At 39.0% G+C, this 21,626-nt stretch overlaps 1 protein-coding gene across 3 annotated transcripts in view; it reads right to left on the minus strand.

Annotated features, from left to right (window-relative positions):
* Positions 1-21,626, minus strand: part of LOC138751598 (cyclic AMP-responsive element-binding protein 5-like) — a 422,160-nt gene that overhangs the window by 153,147 nt on the left and 247,387 nt on the right. Inside the window, exon 1 of one of the 3 annotated variants that reach the window (XM_069914111.1) lies at positions 18,319-18,380. The exons of the other annotated variants lie outside the window; for them this stretch is intronic. Coding sequence (XP_069770212.1) covers positions 18,319-18,365 — 47 coding nt within the window. The 5' untranslated portion in view covers positions 18,366-18,380. Of the gene's footprint in view, positions 1-18,318; positions 18,381-21,626 lie in introns of those variants that run through there. 3 annotated transcript variants of the gene reach the window in all.

Here is a 21,626-nt window from a genome sequence, read left to right on the forward strand (position 1 = left end):
TGTTAGTCCTATATGTGATAGACGTAAATCACAAGTGGCCACATGAACACATATGTTTAGGATTTGTTCTGTATTGGAGAAGTGTTGGACAGATATTTTCAAGACTTTGTCATTTATACAGGGCATTAGATTGCAACCTAATCCATTAACTGCTATTTTTGGATATAGGTTCAGAGATGGGCTGAGTTCCCACAACTGCACAGTGAGTTGTAGCCTTTACTACATTGTTCGCCAGAAGAGCCATTCTATTTAAATTGAAAGAAAAAAAAATTAGAAGTTGCACTTTTGATACCTGGCATCATTTTATAAACTATTTTCATACGAGTTAAACTCTGTGGAAGGTGGTGAAGACAGGGTCAATTTTGTCATTTAAGAAAGAGTTGGATAAGTATATGGATGGGAGGGGGATGGAGGGATATGGGCAGAGTCCTGGTAAGTGGGATTAGAGGAGGGTACTTGGATCAGTGCGGACTAGAAGGGCCACATTGGCCTGTTTCCGTGTTGTAATTGATATATGGTTATATTTTGGTTTCACCTTCCAGACTGTTTTGAATTTATGTTACTTTTTTTATTGGCATGGACCAGATAAATAGTTTGCATTAAACTGATGTAGTGAACTCTCAGCTTAGGCTGCCCAGTCTTTTTTTTTCTTTTTTGTTTATTTTGGTAGGTCAGATGGAGTTTTAATAATTTTTTTTCTCTTTTTTGAATGTTCCAAATTGAGGAGAAAGGGATAATATTGTTCAATATGTTATATTGTTTTACATTGTATTATGTATTGCAATATATTGATGTTTCTGTTTCATTATTTGATTCTGTATTCCATTCTCCTCAGATATTGTTTACTATAATATGTTTAATGAAAAGATTGAGAAAGAAAAAAAATCTATCACACTTTAAAGCAACAGAACAATGGGAGGAGACCTTTAAAGTAACAGTGCTGGATAAATATAGAACTCATGAAACAGATGCAGTTTCGTGGAAATTACCATATGTCCCTTTAAAAATTTGATCAAGTAGTAAGTGATCTCGAAGCATAAAATTGCAACAGTCACAACCAATCCCTGATGATCTGACTTCATTTAAGCAGATGTGTGTAACTTCCATTTGTCAAGGCATTTATATCTGATATCAATTCATCAACAACAGTAAATTCTAAATATTTATTCTTGGAAAAAAGGAAAGGCCAACGTTGATTACCCATCCCTGCTTCCTATGAGAAATTAGTGAACGGGTCTTGAAATAGTGGTTTATGTAACTGAGGTCAATCAGTTTAGAATTAAAATACAAAGAACAATTTGACAGCTTTTTCCCCCCAAGCCATGAGGTTTCTGAGCTCCGGGGACAGGGGGCTAACCATATGTAACATGATATTTAATAAGTGATATGTTATTTATAAAAATGTTTGTGAGGTAATTTATTCATGTAGCTAACCAGCTCCACGATCCAGAGAAACACAATCTCGTTTTCAGTGTGCACTGCAAGGATTATGGGAAGAACAACAAATAAACGCAACTTGACTTGACCTGAACTGTTATTGATAGATATTAGTTTCTTTTTTTTGTTTTTTTTTTAAACAGCTTCAAAATCTCAAACCAGTGGAATCTGAATCCTTAGTCTCTGGATTGCGATCCAGATCCTTGGCTTTCTAACCCAAAACCTCCACATCACTACTATTTTATCATATGCTTCTCAACCTGAAACAAGAAGGACCAAAAATAATGCAAAACCTTTTTCCAACATTGGGTGCTGAAACTCTAAGCCAATCGCCCACTTCAGATAGAAGAAGGTAGGTAACTTTAAATGATAGCTACCAGGAGTGTCACCTCAACCTTTTGCCTTTGAATCCACCACTTTGTTATGCTAGTTAATGTTCTGGATTCTAATTGTCCCACCAAGGAGATGTACAGGGTACCTGATTTAAAAGCTGCAGCTGTCAGCTGATTTTATTCAGAGTAAGGAAATCTTAATGGGAAAGATGATCTCCCAACACTACTGAGAAGTATACTGAAACATTTTTTTCCCCATCCCCTCCACCCACTCCCCACCCTATCATCCTCCACAAGACCCTCAAAGAAGCCTGTGATCAAACTTCCCTGCCACTTTCCAACTGCAATGGATGGACTCTCCCATATTCCAATCATTATTCTGATTGATTGTGTAAATACCGATTTCCTGGTGATGGCATTCCATCCCATTTACAATTAATAACTTGATTGATTGCCAAGCGAAAGTTAGACCACAAAGAATTAATAAGTTCTTACGTTAATCAAGATATCCAAATCCCAGGTAAAGTAACTCTTTGGCGTTTTTTTTGGCCTAAATTGCAAACTCCATGGTGTTTCACATATTTGCACTGCATAACTTTTTCCAAAGCAATATTTTCATGACAAATTCAGAAAGATACTATGTGCAGATGCACAGAAGAAAATTAATTAAGAAAATACCACCCAGCAAGTTCAATATTAAAAACTCGAACTGAATCTCATTCAGGGGGTGCCTGTCTGGTTTTACCTCACACCTTGATGAAGGGCTCAGGATCATGCATTGGTTATGTTATATCCCTTTGTTTTCTGGTGCGTGATTTGTAGGGTTTCTCGGCACTTTTGTGCATGGCAATTGAATTATAATTCTCTTTATTCTTTCAATATCTTCCCATTATGTCACTAACACCTATTCTATTGAAGTTTACTTGGAAATTAGTCAACCCGTTAACTCATTGATCCAGGAATGCCACCTGGTGAGCATTCTTGCACCAAAGGAAATGGGTTGGGGTTGGAATTCTTGCAGAGAGCTAATTATGTCAGAATGTCATGAATCAGATCATTTATACTCAATCTTGCATAATAATTGGTGTAAAACCAAGCTAAATGAAATCACTTATAGGGAGGAGTGGAGGTTAATGGTGGAACATTGCGTACAAGAGAGTTAATTAATTAGCAATACTATAAATGATCAACATTCATTTGAAGCACATAATTTGGTTGGATTTGCCACTCACTGTAAATTTCTGAAAGAGTCTGTTTTTATTGGGAAAGGTTTCGTTCAAAAAGTTCTCTTTCTGTCACACTTTAAAAGGACTCTTCTGTGAATGCAATGAACTGTTCACTGCCAGCCTAGATATACAACCAGTCCAGCTTGTAGCACCGCCTGACACAGAATTTCCACCACAGACTCTGATTCATGAAACAATCTTTAGGACACTACAAGAATACCCAACAAAAGACAAACAGTTGCAGGAACAACCAAAGAGGAGAAAAAAACAGAAATTTCAGTTTTATTACAGTAGAAACCAATTCTGGGCCTTGCACCATGGTTACACATTTTCCAGAGGACAATTTCAAACACCAACATTGCTAATTCCATCCTTACCTTCAAGAAAATGACACTACCACAGCAAAAAAAGTGCACCAATTTTTTTCTATCATTTCTATATCTTCTGAGATTGCCTGTGCAACACAGAGGATGGATGTGCCAATTCCTCTCTGGGAATGCCCCACAAGCTACAATGATTGGGGTGCTCTCAACGCACCATAAAACAGGTGCTAAGCTCTGTTTTAGCTGGTTTTCCAAAATGATAATGAGTTTATTGTCATAAGTATTGTACAATGTTTATCTTGTCTGTCATGTGAACAGCCCCTTTTCAGGATCAGTGTTAGTTGTGGGACCTCTTTCTTAATATGATTATTCCAACCTTTCTAACATTTTGCTTTGGTAGTATTGCATCTTACCAAAATGTACAAGCTTTAGACTTTGCCATTTATCAGAGGGGTTGAAGAAGCATCGTAGCCGACTTTGCCACAGTCACAGCATTTCCCCAGTTGCTTCTGTTCATAATTATTCAGAATATTACAGGACAGAAGTCAACCAGGCCTTTGTTACAGCAATCAATAACTTATCCTCTCCTCACCTTCTTACCCACACTGCTGTATTCCATTCTACTTACAAATGCCCATTGTTCAGCTTAAGCAAGCGAGTTCCTCTTGCTTGCTACATTTCAGTTTCGTTATTCTATTGGAAAAGATTGGCTCAAGGATCCGGTGTGCTAAACTGAGCAAAATAGAATAACTCACCAAGACATTATCCAACGACAATGGGCAACAGACAATCAAGGACAGAATTGTGTTTGATGTACACCTCAATTTTACAGTTATTAATTCATTGAGTCCAATGAATTAATAACAGTGCTTCTGTTAACAGCAGCTTCATTAAAAAAAAATTAACTTTTATATAGTGTCATTCACAACTTCAGGACATTAATTTTATAGCCATTGATATACTTTTAAAGCATTAGTGCCATTGCAATACAGAAACTGCTGACATCAATTACAGCTTCAATGCAAAGTGATAATTTCTAGACAATCTGTTATAGTTATGTTGGATTGCAAGATCATTGTTGACAAGGATATCAGGTGAACTCTCCTATATGAGAAACCTATACATTCATGCCGTTAATTTTAATTTTAAATTTAGATATACAGCATGGTAACAGGCCCTTCCAGATCACGAACGTGTTCCACCCAAATATCCCAATTAACCTACAACCCCCGTACATTTTGAAGGCTGGGATGAAACCGGAGTACCCATGTAGACATGGGAAGAATGTACAAACTCCTGACAGCACCAGATTTGAACCTGGGTTACTGCTGCAGCAATGGAATTATGCTAATCTCTACACTAACTGTGCCACTATGAGCCCCGGTTTAATATTCTATCCAAAAGATGGATTATTGACAAATTATACCTTGACAGTATAGGACTCCTTCAGTCGGTTGAGTCTTGGTTCGTCAGCGCCTTGATAGTGTCTTAAATGCACAATCTTAAAAAATTATTAGATAACCTTCTGTAATAAATAGAAACTGATTGACCCTGATTCAGTCTCATCCACTTTATTCCCATATTTGTTGCTTACATTTTACGCTTCCTGCAAGCAAAACTCAGGTAACAGATTCACTTTATAAAATCACATTGCATTCCTTTCCTGATTTAGGGATTATAGGGAGATCAGAGCAAATTTTCTTGAACAAATTATTTAACAAGTGTACCTTTTAATTTTTCATGTTTGCTTTAACTTTGCTGTGCTTTGAAAATTCAAATAGTAAGGCCTATTGATTTCTTTGTCGAATTCTTTTTTGATCCGCTGAATATTTGTTTTGTTGTGATCCAATTGTTTTATCCATCCTAATGTTTCCACTGTTTTCTCAGCTTCTGTCTGGAAAAAAAATATTTATTTGGCAAAGCCACCCTGTCCTTAATGTCTACATTTGATGTTCAGATCTTTTTTTAATTTTAAATGAACGCATTCCTTATCATGGTTTGGCCTGGCCTTTTGTACACAGCTTCACAGTTTAATAAAATATAGGCTTATGACTGCTCCTCTGTCTCTCATTCAAGTGTTCTGACTGCCCATCTGAATGACCGGTAAGAGCAGAAGCTGGGGATTTGTTTCACATTCTCCTTCTTGTAGTCCTGCTAACCCAGAGAACATCAGAAAAAGATGACAAAAGATCCCAGGATAGTGGTGACAAGCTCAGTTTTTTTAAAAAAGATTGCCTTTTAACATATGACATGGGAATAGAACATCAGGTCCATCAAACATGCCCTGCTGTTCAATATGATCATGACTGATCTGGTTCAGGCCTCCAATTTCTTCACTGTCTCAGTTCCCTATATATCATTGTTCCCAAATATTTCAAAGATGTATCTACCTCCTCTTTAAATGTCTCCAATGATCCAGCCTTCAGACCTAAACCTAACCAGCCTCTAAGAGAAAAAAAAATTCCAAAGCCCTTCAGGCTTTAAAAGCCTGTCACTATTGCCACTTTCAGGTGGCCACAATACCCGACTGTAAAGCAGCCTATTGTACTCCTATGTGGCTGTCAGGTGGCCACCTGAAAGTGGAGGTGGTTTACCTACCTAACCTTTCTCCTGTAGGTATAATATCCTGCCCCAAGAATCCCCCATTGCACCTGAAAGCAATTCAGGCAAAGCTGCTAGCAGCTTTCAGCTGCCTAGCAGCAGGCAGGCTGTTGACAGTCAGCTAGCGACCCGCTGACAGCCACCCTCCTCGCTACGGACACCTACCCTCCCCGCTGCCGAAGCTTACCCTCTGACTGCCTGACAGTCCCCCAGCATGGGACTATGGGGCAGGGGTGGCCGGTGGGGGACTGCGGGGCAGGGGACTGCGGGGCTGCCCCAGCCCTGCAGTCCCCCGCTGGGGGGATGTCAGACAGCGGGGAGACATGAAAGCAGTGGTGAACCAAACAGAGCAGTCCATGGCTGTAACTCTCAGGACTAACATCGTTGCACATGGTGGCATTAGTTGCTGTGAAGGAACATACTTGAAATAGGAGCGCGGATTGTAGGAACATACAAGGTCACTCTACTAATGCAGTTCAGACTTTCAACAATAATGGTCATGGATAGGAGGGAATTTCTACATTTAAAGGCTTGCAAATTTTCAGCATTATCAATAAATTTAAAAATCAGAGTGTAAAAACTTTATTTCAAATAACAACATCAAGTTAAAATTCATGCAACGTTCCAGACGCTTAAAACTGTCAGACGGCTGCCCCTGCCCGGACTCAGGAGCCGGCTTTTGCTCTGCGGCCCCTCTCCCCAGCTTCAGAACACCTCCTTCAGCGCTGCCACCTGAACGTCCCTTCGTCTGCTCCGGAGCCGCATTCTCCAGGCAATTCCACCTGAAAGCGACATATGTTCTTGTGTTTGAGACTCTCCTGCCAGTGGAATCTATTTAAAATCTATTCTTACTTGATCTTTTGGATCTTATAGGCTTCACACTACATTTTTTAAAGCTTTAAAGAATATAGTTCTAACTTCCTTATGGCAGGACGACCCACTCATTATCACTCTTGGATTGCCTCCAATATCCTCCCTTTTTAAATACCTCAATGAAGGGCTCAAGCCCATAATGTCGGTTATGCATTTTTATCTTTGCTAAATAAATTACACTGTTTGATCTGTTGAGTTTCTCCAGCATTATGTTTTTACTCAACCACTGTGTCTGCAGACTTTCGTGTTTTAATTTCAAAATCCTTTTTTAAATAAGGGGACCAAAACTCGACACAGAAATTAGGGTGTTGCCTCACCAACACTTTGTACACTTGTAAAAATACCTCCCTATTTCTAAATTTCAATCCCTTGCAACAAAGGGCTAAAACGCCATTCTCCTTAACTACTTGCTACACCTACCTGTCAATATTTGGTTGTTCATGTAAAAAATCCTTTTGTACTTCACTCATTTGTAATTTCTCCCATTTGGATAACAACACTGCACAATGAAGATTTTGCTCCTTGAACACTTTTATGGATTTTCGGCTGCTGATCACAAAAATCACCTTGAAATATTCCTATCACATAATGTTTATTTTAGATATAACCTATCAGGGTCGACACCAAGGGGGGGGGCATCCGTGGGCATGCCACCCCAAGCAAGGTGCTGTGCCTCCCATAAGTTTGCGGCCTTCATTTGCCGTCAGGCCTGCCCCTGCCTGCTAATAACTCTCCATGCAATAAAAGCAGCACTTTCAGCTGCTATGTTAAAGGGGTGGCGGAGGTTTATGTCCATTCAGCAGTTAGGCCACCAGCACCCTCCCCCCACCACTGAGCAAGTTTATGTCTGTTAGATTGTGCACCTCACCTCCGCACCCCCCCCCCCCCCCCCAGTTACTATAATGCCCTCCTCTAACATTCATTCTGGTGCCACCCCTGTAACCTATTTTTGTGATTTCCTGTCATATTTTAAGTCTACTTCAAGCCTACAAATAAACGATGAACTGCAACATATCAATGAAAATTCATTTTTAGCATTCGCACTTGGACCTCTTCCCAGCTGATCTTGGTGCAGTACATGGTGAAAGGTTTCACCAGAACATTGAGACCATGGAAAACCAGTATCAGGGCAATGGGAATCCATCAATGCTGGCCGACTATTGTTGGGACAATGACACGAGAGGCATCAGATGCTGAGTGCCAATGTAAATCAGCAACAAAACATTTTATGTCAGTTGACCTAACGCAATGTGTCAGCATCATTATGCCATTAAACATGCTACATTCAATAAAAGTTCATTTAATATTTCTCCATGTTCCTACACGATACAGCAAATCTGAATTTATCTTTAAGTTCAGTTTGACATTGCCTATCATAATACCCATTTCTTTTCTGGAAGCAAATCTTTTGAAAAACTTGTTGTCCAGTGTTTAGTCTGCCTTTTGTCTGTGGTGGAAGACCTTCCATATCTGGAGTAATTTTATCTGTCTTGATGGACTCGGATATTCCACAGATGTACTTCCTTCTCAACCCATTCCTCTGTCATCAGCAGGACCTAGTTGTTACCACATTTCTCTTCACGCTAAAATCTGCTGAGTTATCATAGCGAAGAAATCTAACAGTAGGTCTTTGGTTCAACTTTTAATTCGATTTTACCCTTTGGAAGCAATATTATTCCAGGAGTTCCACTACTAATTCACAAATACATTGACTGAGGAGCAATAGGTCTCTCTGGTGGAATAGCTGTAACTGAGAAAAAAGGTCTTGAAAGATATACACATGTCACAAAGGCCACTATGCAGCTATTTGCAAACTTTAAAACTACATTTCAAACTGATTATTTGTATAATTGGACAATATTTCTTGAAGAAATTCCTTAGAGTTATTAGAATTAATTGGCATGTCTTCTATTGAATAACATGTCCAACAACACATTGTTACAAAATATACTAGTTGGAGGGAGTAGTGTTGAAAAGAATTGTATTTCTAAAGCTACTAATTCACAAAGATTACGAAAGGATTAACACCACTGAGAGAAAAATTGAAAACTGAGACAGCATTGTTATTTTCATTTATTCTTCTTTTCTCCTACAATCCAGGCAGATAGACAGAAACTGATACCATCTTTTTAATTATGTAGAATACTGACAGTATCCTGATCTTTCTTGCAACTGTTGGTCTTAATGAACCCTTTGTCATGTAACCTAGGTTGTTATAAAGGTAACTAGAACTCTTTACAAGACCAATAAAACTTGTTATCTGTCTTACTTTAGATTCTTTCCTATTAAATTTCCATCAGTTTAAAAGCAAGCACACAAAACCACATATAAAGCTAAATTAGACAAATACCTAGAGTGGGTTTTCAACCTCAGCTGTCTTAGTTGAGATCCAATTAGATTTGATGGCACTCGTAATAATAAGTGCATCTTCAAGCCAAGCAACTATCTGGAATCCAAATTTGACTGTCTATTTAAAAATATGAAGCTTTACATTTAACTTTCAGGTTTGAACCTCCCCAATAGTTTGAAAGATAACATTTTGGCTTGGATGCAAGAATAATGTACTCAATGTGGTTTCTGACATACTAATTTTGTCAAATAAGTTATTGTATTACATTGGCACTCAATAAGTTCCTTGATGTTCAGTCATTGCATAGAATGGCAAACTAGACTATATAATCTTTTCCTGCTCTTTGAAACCTATTCAGGGATACATCAAACAACATCACTGGTAGAGTTCTGACCATCAGATGGATTTTCCAGTAATCCACTAAGTAGTGTTGCATTTGACTCTGAAGGAAAAGCATAACTGCAATCAGAACCTCATCTTATGCAATTCGGATTGTCATATAATGAGAAGGATGTGCTTGTACTGGAAAAAGTGCAAAGGATACTGCTTGAATTGGAGGACTTTAGTTATGGGAGAGATTGAATAGATGGGCTTATTTTTCTTTCAGCATTGGGGGCTGAGAGGTGACCTAATGTCTCAGTAAGAGGCAACACGTCTGCTATGGCCTGTTGGGTAATTAAAATTCACCCTTTCAGAATTCATAAATCACTACTTAAAATTTGAGATACGGAATAAATTTGTGTGAAAAAATTAACTTTGTGAAAATTGAGCTACAAATAATTTATGAAGAATGCAACTCCTCCCTCCCCCCACTCTTAACACAGGGGTCACCACCTATGAGAGATTATGAGAACCATAATAGATACTCAATAGATACTCAAGATCTTTTTTTCATGATAAGGGTATCAAAAACAAGAGGGCACAGGTTTAAGTTGATAGGAAGAATTTTTAAAGGGGTTTGACAGGCAAGTTTTTTTTAATTTTGCGAAGAGAATGGTTGAATTCTTGAACACATTCTAGAAGAACTTTTTGAATTAAATACAAATATTACATTTAAGAGGTATTTGGACAGACATAGGCAGAGAAGGAGGTGCTTCTAATGCAGGCAAATGGGATGAGTGTGGATGTAATAAGGTCCGCATGGACAAGGTGGGGCCATTTCTGTGCTATAAACTTCTATTACTCAAGACAATTAAATCATTAAATTCCATCTTGCTTTTCTAGAGAACAATAATGCATTTTTTTTACAATAGTGAGATGTATAATTTCATATTTGTGAATCTTAGGGAATAAGGATGTTTTTTTTTAATTTTCAGTGTATTGAATATTGGGAGGAGGTCTGTAAAGAAATCAAAATGTTTGTGAAGTGCAAAAACCAATAGTTTATAATCCAGCCACTGTTTTTCTGGATTTCATGACCAGTTAGGTTGAGCAAGCATGAAGATAGTAGCTTCTTTTAAAATGCAGCACCTGGGTAGTCCAATGGAGGTAAAACTCTACATATAGGAGACAGCTTCTCAATATGGTGTCACTTTCAATGCATTTAACTTCAGGATTAAAATGTTGATGATTCTTAAATCAATTTTAGTAATTCATGGTCAGAACAAAAACTTTCATTTATATCACAATTTTAGCAGAATAATATGTCACGAGGCATTCGAAAAGTAATAAAATAAAATGTGACACGATACATGATGAGATTTTGGATCAATCAGACAGAATTTAAAACTTCATGGAGGGAGTGAAGTGTTTAAGCAAAGAACCTCAGGACCGAAGCCCCAGACTTCTACAGAGGCACCAGCAAAGAGGGCAGAAACAGATTTGAGTTTTCAATGGATTACAAGTGGGACTCCATAAGTAATGAGAAGGGAGCAGGAAAAGAAGTGAATGCAGGTGATTCACTAGCTACACCTGTAAGGATAAGGGAAGAGCCAGACAAATTCCATCCAGCCACCTGAAGGAGTGGCAGGTATGAGAGGAGGGTAGTGGGGTCAACCATTTAAAGAGTGCAACAGACTAAGAGAAATAAAGAGGACTAGTTAATCATGAAGTATGAATAAGATAGGCAGTGTCATCTTCCTGTCAAACCCCAGCTACCAACAAGGTCCTCTCCTTTAATACTGGCCCAATACAAATTGAATCTACCCATGAAAATTACTTAATTTGCTGAAACAGCTTTTCCCACCTCTGGAGTCTGCAATGGTAAAACTATTCTGATTTATTACTTGAAACAGAGTTACCAGGAATTGGAATACCTGGTCGCTCATGTTAACCAGCATTCAATGAAAATTATGACAGGTGAAAAGTTTACTCTTTACTTTTCCTTCCCGTCTTTGATACTTCTGACATGTTTATCCCCCAATCTCAATGTCCATTTTATTAGTACGTGCTGGCGTTTACACATACAGGGTATAGATGGAGGAGTAAACCAATTCAGAATGGAGCCCTCCATTTCACCTTGTCATGGGTTTTTCAAAGATTCACAAATAATTGGTAGAAATATGGATTCCAACAACTGAGATCACAGAATTTTTCCATGTGAATATATGACTCCTTTCTATGAACCTTGTACAACTATTTTAAAGCTCTCCCAAACAACCCAGTATCATGCCAAGCAATTCTAATCCTGTAAAACCTGTGCCATACATATCACAAGAAGAATTTAGCATATTCCCAGCATCAGTGGTCACTAGTTCAAACTGTTCCCACTCTATCAATCCCTTGATTTTAAAACTTTCAATATTCATCCCTAGTGCCTTAATGATTTTATCTTTCCCACATCTGTAAACTCTGGTTTTATATAGTTCTTCAGTTCTGACCTCTTGATCTCCGTCATCACTGCGTTAACGGTGGCTGCACATTGCAGCTTTCGAGATTCACTTCTTTATGATCTCTGCATCTTATCTTTGTCTCCACCTGGGTGACTTTCCTGTAAACTAACCCTCTGACAGAGATTTTACCTCTAACAATAACTTAAATTCTGTCCTTATTTTTCCTTTTGGTTCAATATCAAATTCTATAAGTATGGGATTTACTTAAATACCATGGGATGCTTTGCTATGCTCAGATAGCTATATAATTAGATGGTAATTGTTTTTGTGGTTCTAAAGTTCCTACACAGTCCATCCCACCTATGCCTCCCAAATATTCTAAACCTTTGATTTTGTCCTTTTGTATTCTAATCCTTTATTCACTCAATAACAGTTAGCAGAACCCTCTGATGCATGCCCCTCCCCCCTCCCATTTTCAGGGCTCATCTCTTTACACTCTTTTATATTTGCTCCACATTTAAACATCTAAAAAGGCACCTTGCTGAATGTCTTTCCATGAAAAATGACCAATGTACCTTTCTGCAGGATGTCTTTTGGTTTAACGCTAATGGCCAACATAATCAATCCCATATTATTGCCAAGAAATTTCAAACATTTGCAGTAGGTTACACATAAAAAATCCACTGTTCTGGTTTTAAAGGGTTTGCTCCCCCCCTCCCCACCCTCACACATTCCTGTTGAAATCTTGCCTAATGAAAATTAGACCTGGAATTTCTTATTGTAATTCACAAGAACATTGGGCTCACTTCTATGTTGTATTTTCAACAGGAAATCGGGTAACATGCATATAGAAATTAATTCACTACAGAAAATGCATCATGTGTTATGAACTTCATTAATAACTTCTACTTAAAAGACTAGCATATCACAATGAAATACAGTAGGATTAAAATTATCCCTGCAAGATCATTTCTACGTGATAAAATGCATTCCTGTAATTTTTTTTATTGAAAAAATCCCCCTCTGTAAAGATCAAGACATCTGCAAATTTTTTACTATTGCTCACGGATCTGTCAATTTGTGACCTGATACTATCATGGATTGCTGAGCTTGGGGCCAACTCTTGTCATCAGACATGACAACCCACACCAGGCAGGAACAAAAGAAAAATAAAATCACTCCCATTGGCAGCCTTGGTTCAAACTAGTATGAATTCCTGCGCTGCGCTGTTTTAAAATGCACTTGTGAAACTTATATTATTATATTTGTCCAAATAGTTACTGCTTAGCCCAGGATGCTTGCCTACACCAATTACATTCAATAATGTTTCGCTACTAAGTTTAGGGTGTATTTTTTTATTGCCAACTACCGTATACACTCGTGTAATTGTCTGACCCATGTAAAAGCCAACCCCCTATCTTTGGCCCTGGCCGCCCGTCCATCTGAGCTCCCGACTGTGGATCTTCAACCCGGCCGCCTGTCCACCAAAGCTCCCAACGCCCAGCTGCCTGCCCATCTGAGCTCCCGACCATGGATTCTTATACCAGCTGCTCATCCATCCGAGCTCTTGATGCCTGACCGCAGACTTACCTGGCCATGCGAGCTTCCGATACCTTGAACGCCTCGGGTAGTTATCGAGATCAAAAGTTTGATGCAGGTAAAAGTTGAACCCCCCCCCTTTCTTTGGCCCAAGAAAATGGTCCAAAAATTCTACGATTACATGGGTATGTATATACAGTGTATTACATAATATTTTGTTAGCTAACAAATATTTATGTGGAATATATGTTTTAATGTATTTATCGTAACCAAGGCCCCACAGTTCAGAAGCAATTTTTCATCTTGCCTGGGATTCCCTCTATATTTTGTTTTCCAGAAATAACAGAAGCAGTGTCTTTTAACATTCAAAAGCAAATCCACTTTTTCTTGAGACAGGCATGAAATGGCATTACCTCCCAAAAAGCTTTAAACAAAGAAACAACGGTGTCTGTCTTGTGCAGACCTGCATGTAATCAAACAATTCATGAGAAAAGGAAGACAGATCCTCTTTTACAGAATCAGTAATGTTGCCTTAGGCGCATTTCCTATTTCAGGTGATCAGTCGACCCAGCCAGTTTAGGTGTGTGAATGCTAATGTGAAGTTTTTTTTTGTGTTCTTTCAGACTGGTAATACTTGAATTGAAATGCATTTTGATAGTTCAAGAAAAAATGACTCTAATGAATGCACAAACTCTGAACAATAGACCCTTTCAAGCTGCTGCGTGAAATAGGGTTAAATGGGCTATTTGCCTGATTAGTGCTCCACTCATGCAGCAGGTTGAAAGGGTCCGACCCATTTAGGGTCATGCCAATTCAACCGGGTCCCTGCCCTACCTTGGAGGTAGTCAGGGAACCCAGTAATACTCACCTAAGTCGCATCCTTCTGCGGCTTGAAACTAAAAATGGCTGACCCAGTTGTTCCAGTGATGTCAGTGCTTACACTCTGGAATCACAGGGAAACCCCTGAAGTGCCTGTCATGATCAGAAGAGAGAGAGGTCGCTGCCTCAGGGCCGGGGTGGGGGGGAGGGGGGAAAGTTGCTGCCATGGGGTTGGGGGCTGGAGTGGGGGGGAGGTCACTGCCATGGAGCAGGGGAGAGGAGTCGGCTGCTGCAAGATAGGGTGGGGGAGTGCAATTGTCAGTGGGAGAGAGATCCACCTTTGCCCCATTAATCACACCTGGGTCCCAGGAGGGCTACTTGGGTACTGCAGCTTAAAAGTACCTATTGTCAAAGTCCTGCTCCACTCCACGCCAAGATGCAAAAAGGAGAGGATTCCTCTTATCCTCACCTACCACCCCACCAGTCTTTGCATCCAACATATTATCCTCCACAATTTCTGCCACCACCAGACACATATTCCCCTCTCCTACCCTCTCTGCCTTCCATAGGACAGGTCCTTCCATGACTCCCTTATCTACTAATCCCTCCCCACCAATTGTCCGCTTTCTACCTACCCTCCACTTGGAAATCTGGAGGGGTCATTGACTACATCTGGTCTCCCATTGTGGCACTGGATGTAGACTGGGAGATTGCTTTATTGATCAGTTCAGTTCTGTCTGCCGCAATAGCAGCGACCTATTTCAATTCCCTGCCCCATTCGCTTGCTGTCATGTCTGTCCATGGTCTTCTGCACTGCCAAATTGAGACCACCGCAAAATGGAGGAACAACCCCCCATATTCTGTCTAGGCAACCAGATGGCATTAACATTGTACTCTCAAGTTTCTCTTAGGCCATCCCAGCCCCATCTCTCTGTCTATGTCCCCCTGTTTCCTTTCCTCCAGCTCTTCATTCACTGAGCTACTCCCCTCCCCTAATTAATTCTCAGCTTTTTTTTCTTGCCCTATCATCCATGTCCACATTTGACTCTTGGCTGTCAGCATACGCTCCTCCCCTGACCTTTTTATTCTGGAGCCTGCCTTCTGTTTGCTCATACCTTGATGAAGGGCTCAAGCCTGAAATGTTGGTTATACATCTTTGCCTCCTAAGGACTCTGTAGGACCTGTTGAGTTTCTCCAGCACTTTTATATATTAACTACAACCACAATGTCTGCAGACTTTATAGTTTCACTTTAATCAATTTCACATAGTTTTTGTAGAAACTACCAAGCCAAGTTGTTCCAGTTCCCATTTACATGAACCATCTTTCCTTGGCCATACTGCTCAAAAAAAATACATATTCACCCCGTAAATGAGCTGAATTGGATTTGATTGGCTTATGAAGTTAGTTAAGTGTAGGAAGAATAATTAAATAGAATAAAAATTATTTTAAATTAACAATTTTTATTAACTATCCTGACCTTCAATGTTTATCTGCTCTCAATTGTTGAATTTACACAGAACCACCCAATTTTGGACAAGATAATGAATTATAGACACTGATTCCTTTGCTCCCAGCCCCAATAATCTCTGTAATTATACTAGCCAATCACTAAGTTTGGCTGAAGCATTTCAATTACATACAGGGGTGCAGTGCTAATTTTTTAGGTGTAGGAGCTGCCCTCTGAGGTGTCGGAGCGGTGCTCCAGTGAGCTCCTGCAGCTCTGTCCCCCTGACTACATAGTTATTTATTTCCTTCTTCTTAAATTCAGAATTCTGATCAGGCAAATTACTGGCACCAAAAGACCGCAGGTATTGGTTACATTTCGTGTTTGCTACCAGGAGGCGAAGAAACAATTGGATTTAATTTAGTTTAGACACATCCTTGTCAATCACACCCATCATGGATCTTGTGGAAATATGATTATTTTCCTGATACCCAAGCAAAAGTCATTTTGTGCATCACCATATAATTCCTGAAAGAAATTGAAATGAAAATCAACCTAAAAGAACAATTGATAATGACCTTCTTATAGTAAGATGTACACTACAGTAGAGACAAAGTAGCTACGTCAATGGATAGCAGTTGATAAGATGTCAGGACCTTCAGCACCAACATCTCACCTGCTAAGCCATATGTGACATCATAAAATCAGTATTTTTAAAGGAACCCCATTGCATTCTTTGAGTTTACTCGCTATTAATATTTCAAGCTTGGATTGAAGCATGTATATAATTCATCCTTTACAACAGCTCAAATGTCACCCCAACTTCAACAAATGAATTGTGAATGTAAATGGAAAAGGGCATGGAAGCCGCTGAGGTCTCTCCAACAGCCATCTCAGGGTGCTGAAGCCTTGGGTTACAGGAATACTTTTCTGAACAGCATCATGGACAAGTATTTCACTTTCTCAAAATTTATCACACAGATGCCAGGATGAGATATTGCATTTGGAGGGTCCATAGATCTTCACAGAGACCAAGAAAAAGATGAGGCAAAATGGGGGAAACAAATAGTCCCCTTTACTTTGACCTGCCCTTGGAAGGTTTTGCCTGCTTCTTGCTTATACATTGAAGAAGGGCTTGGGCCCAAAACGTTGGAAATTTATCTTTACTCACTACGGACGCTCGAAATTGGCTGAGTTCCTCCAGCATTTATGTGTGTTTTTACATTGGAAGATTTATTACAACATACATAATACCCGTCTCTTAACTGAGGAATAAAATTAGCAAAATAATATAATAAGACAGTGGTCTTATCATATTGTTAAATAACTTTACCGGTTGTCTTTCTGATCTGCAACTTAATTGTAGTTTCTTCTCGTCCTTTTCTTTACATATGCACCAAAAAATGACGAGCCCTTCAAATATTGTGGAATAATTATTTATGAATTGTGGTGCAGCTCCACCCACTAGAAACATACCTCAAATCAATGATAAAGCATTGTAATGAGATAGGAAATAACAAGAGGATCATCTCCATAATGACAATGCCATACAGACCAAGAAAAATGAAGGCAAATCTGTAATGTAGTACATTGTACATTTGATTGCATTCCGATAATGCTGTAAATGATTAAAAATGAACATAACGGATTGAAGAGATAAATATTACAGATATGCTTCAAAGGCAAACATCTTCAAATTGAAAAGCTTATTTGTTTCAAATTAACTGAACAAACTTCATAATTCAAATGCAATGCACAAAAGTGCTGGACAAATTCAGCAGGTCACACAGCATCCATAGGAAGCAAGGGTATCTAACCAACATTCCTGGCCTGAGCTTTGCCTCAACAGTTCTCAAATAAATTAATTGTAGAATAGCTCCCTGCCACCTGCATGTTTTGCATATTATTTATTCAATTTGTACTGCATTTGCTTTGTAGTACCTACCTGACCTAAAATCAGCATTTCAGTTTCATAAATATAAATTATTATGCAGTCGTGCTTCTGAAAAATTATTTTATTTTTTGTTCATTTTGAACCAAAACCTACATGCTTTCAAAGTTTATAAAAATGACTTGAACTAATCTGATATTCTCTATAACAAGAGCTCATCAGTTTACATTTAAAAAAAAACTTGTAGTTGATCAGGTCCTTTTTTTTTTTTACGAACGAGACTGCCAAACTCCTGGATAAGTGCATTAGCACTTCACAACTAAAGAGCTGCAAAGATCCATGAACCATTCTAAGTCACAAGTCACAGTCAGCTGTTAGCCACTGACAAGTGTCAGACTAATCCCCTAGAGACCAAATGAATACTGTGCAACCCTGCCCTTTACTCTCAGATTACTGATCTAACTACGAACTGGCACATTACATCATCATGTATAGGATTGCTCACCGGACGTTTACTCTGTCAATCCATGGGCTAACTCTGGTAATGAATAAGCAGAGGCATGAGACAAAACTAAAACAATCAATACCACATGTAGGGATAACCATGTCAAAGTTACTCTACCAAATGAAATGTTCAAAAAGACAACTTTTGTATAGATTAAAAACCTGCTCATAAACTAGTAAATGAAAGTTGAAAACTGATAACAAACCTCATGGACATCACTGAGCTTGAATTCCCTGCTGATGTACAGAACATGAGAGCACTGTGTACATGAAGGATAAGAGCCAAGGCTTAACTAGCCCGGGTGAGTCATATCCTTCCCATCTGACTCCCTTCCAGGCAATGATGTAATGCACTGGCCACTCTCCCTGGCTCAGCACTATGAAGTCACCACTATATCTGGCAAGCCCGAAGTAAATTCAATGTAACCAAAACAACCCCAGGCCAAGTTCCAGACATACAGAGACTTGGTGCTGCTATCACCATTGGAAACAGGATAAACAAAGAAACAGAGCCGCCTGAAAGAAGCAGCAGCTGTTTAAAGTTCAGAATAAATACTTTGAGCAATGCAAGTGATTTACTAGCTTTAAGCAGAACTCAAAGATAGAGTGATCTGAAATTTAATGGGCTCAGTGCTCCAACGAAATTCTGATAAAGTAAATCATGACAAGCTCTAGCAGTGAGGATAAGTACACTGTAGTGATTCTATCAAGTTTCATCTTTTGAAATAAAACATTTTCAGCTATTCAGTGAACTGCAAAATTCCTGAAAAGCATGCAGAAAAAAAATCCTATCTATTAAAGGAAAGGATATATGAATTTCAGTACCTCACTATCAATAAAGTTAACCCATTTAGCTTTTGAAAATAATACATGGATTTTGTTTACAAATACTTGCTGTTGAAAAGCTCTTTCATATGCTTTTTTACTATACTTTTTTCAATGAAATGTTATAGAAGGAGTTAATGATAATTGGCTGGAGCGCAGTAATACCAATATTACAAGTTGAATAGATTTATAATTGTTTGTCATTTCTCGCATTGGATAGATGGATAGAAAAAGGAAAGCATTACCCCTCCCACAGCTGCCTGACGGTGCAAAGGGAGGAAATACAATCATCGCTCCTCCCGCCCACTCTATGAGGCTGCAAACCCTCTTTCCAGGTTCAGTCGTAATTTGCTTGAAGATATTTCGATTTACTAGACTACGGGTGTTGCTGATTTTATGGCCGCATTCTCATTGGAGGATCAAAACGAGGAGGTTTTTTTTAGGTTTGCAGAACACCTCCTTTCAGTTTTGCAAGCATTACCCCAATCTTCCAGCTCCCTGCTGTCTTATTTGTCTGGCCCAGCAGCACTCTAAATTCTCTGTTTCTTTCAATACAATGCCTCAAGCATAAAAATACAGAAGGATACCAGTCTGCATCGTCTTTCTGACTCCCATTATTCTTACTCTACTCTCTTTATTTTCCTGTTTCCATGTAACTTATTCTCTGTCACAATTGCTCATCACACCTCTGATTCTTTTTGCCTTTATACTACACTAAAGGATCATTTACAGTGGCCAATTATCAAGCAAGCACAGGACTGGAGATGAAAAATCACAGTCATGGAGTGAAACTCCACTTGGACAGACCTTGAGCACAGAATCAAACCTGTGTCTCTGGAACTGTGTGACATTTACTTTGCCATGCTGTAACCCGCATTATCACCTCAAAATATACCTGCTTGGGTATATTCTGACATGCTTAAGCCAACACAATGTTCAACAATTTTGAATAACCAGCATTCAGTCATTTTAGTTCAGGTTACAGGCACCTATTGTAGGTAAACGAGAAGTCTGTAGATGCTGGAAAACTGGACCAACACAGGAGGAATTTAATAGGTCAGGCAGCATCCGGTGAAAGCAAAAGGCCGTCGATGTCTCGGTCCAAACATCCTTCATTAAGAATAGCTGGAATTGAAGCATTAACTGTCTATTGCTTTCCACAGATGATTCCACATTGTGTTCATCTAGAACCTTGTGTGTTGCTCCAGACATTTACCGTAACTTCCCTTTTGTAATTTCAGTTCATAATTTGGCTTCCTCCATTTACACCTCTCTAGCTTCTGGTTTTTTTTTGCCTGTCCTTCCTTCACTATGGAGCATTCCTCCATTTTGTCACTTAATTTGTTCTGTCTTCTATCCCATTACAAACCTTCCTTCTTTTCTCACTTTTCCTTTGCATATAAACAACTATCTTAATGCGTTCTGATGCAAGGTTATCGACCTGAAGTATTCACTTGGTTTCTCACCGTGGATGACACTCGATCTGAGTGACTCCTACATTTTCAGATTTTCTCATTCAAGAAGCAGCAGTATGATGTTTCTCTATTTTTATCAAGATATTAAGACACTTAAAATGATGGACTCTTAAATGTCTTCAAAATGACCCAGCAAGCCACTCTATTATAATCCAAACTACCATGTTTCAGTGCAGTAAGAATACGAGAAGGACCACCCAGAATCGAGCAGAACACCAGATTCACTTGAAGCAAAATCCTCAGATCCAGCAGAGTCCAAATTCTTCTCACAAAGATTCTTCTCACACAGGGACCAGTGTCTAACTGACGAGTGCATCCCATTGACCATTAAATGGTGTTAACGTGCATGTGGCTGTGAAGGGGCTACAGTGATGTAAATGGGGTCTTGATTTGATCTGATAGCTAAATGGCCCTTCATTATCCTCAGGAAAGATGGGAACCATGGACTCCAAACTTCATGAAGTATCATGGAAGGGAAACTTTTTGGTAATTAGTTCTTCCTCAGCAAATGTATTTTCTCCATGTTTAATAAGACTTGGAATAAACACCAGAATAAATCCTTCAGGTTCTTCACATGTTAAGAAATGAAGGAATATAAACCAAGGATCAGGCTATTTTACCTTGTCTTCAGCAATCAACTTTGTCCATGAAAATATTTGCTGTAGACTCCACTGAATAGTCCTCTTAGAGATAAAATCCTACCTTCAAACTGAAGCATTGTCGATTACATCGTACGATACACTGCCAATGTACTAAAAAGGACAGTTTTGGATCAATTCCATGAACAGTTCCTGAAAAGTTATGGGCACCAAGAGGCCAAAATAAAAGTGAAGTCACTGAGGATCGGGAGAAAACTCTAACATGGCTGAAGCTACATCTTGTGACTGCTGATCAATTCAATCCCAACCCTAGGTTATTGTTATTGCTCCTTGATCCAAATCATTTTCAGTTGCTTCAATAATGATCTTCTTTTCATCATAAAGTTATAAAACCTCTGACAATCTTCCATTCCACTCACAACTCCTTTGATGAACATAAACAACAGTCAGACATGGTGTCACAAAGTGTTTCTACCACACAAGTGCCAGGCAAAAGCCAAATCCAAGAAGAGATCATGTAACCTACTAGATGAATTACATAAATGTTGTGGGTTCAAGAGCAGGCAAAGGTTTGGTATTTTGTAGTAAATAACTCATTTTGTGACACTCTACACC

Source organism: Narcine bancroftii, chromosome 1 (genome assembly GCF_036971445.1).
Source record: "Narcine bancroftii isolate sNarBan1 chromosome 1, sNarBan1.hap1, whole genome shotgun sequence".
Classification (NCBI taxonomy): domain Eukaryota; kingdom Metazoa; phylum Chordata; class Chondrichthyes; order Torpediniformes; family Narcinidae; genus Narcine; species Narcine bancroftii.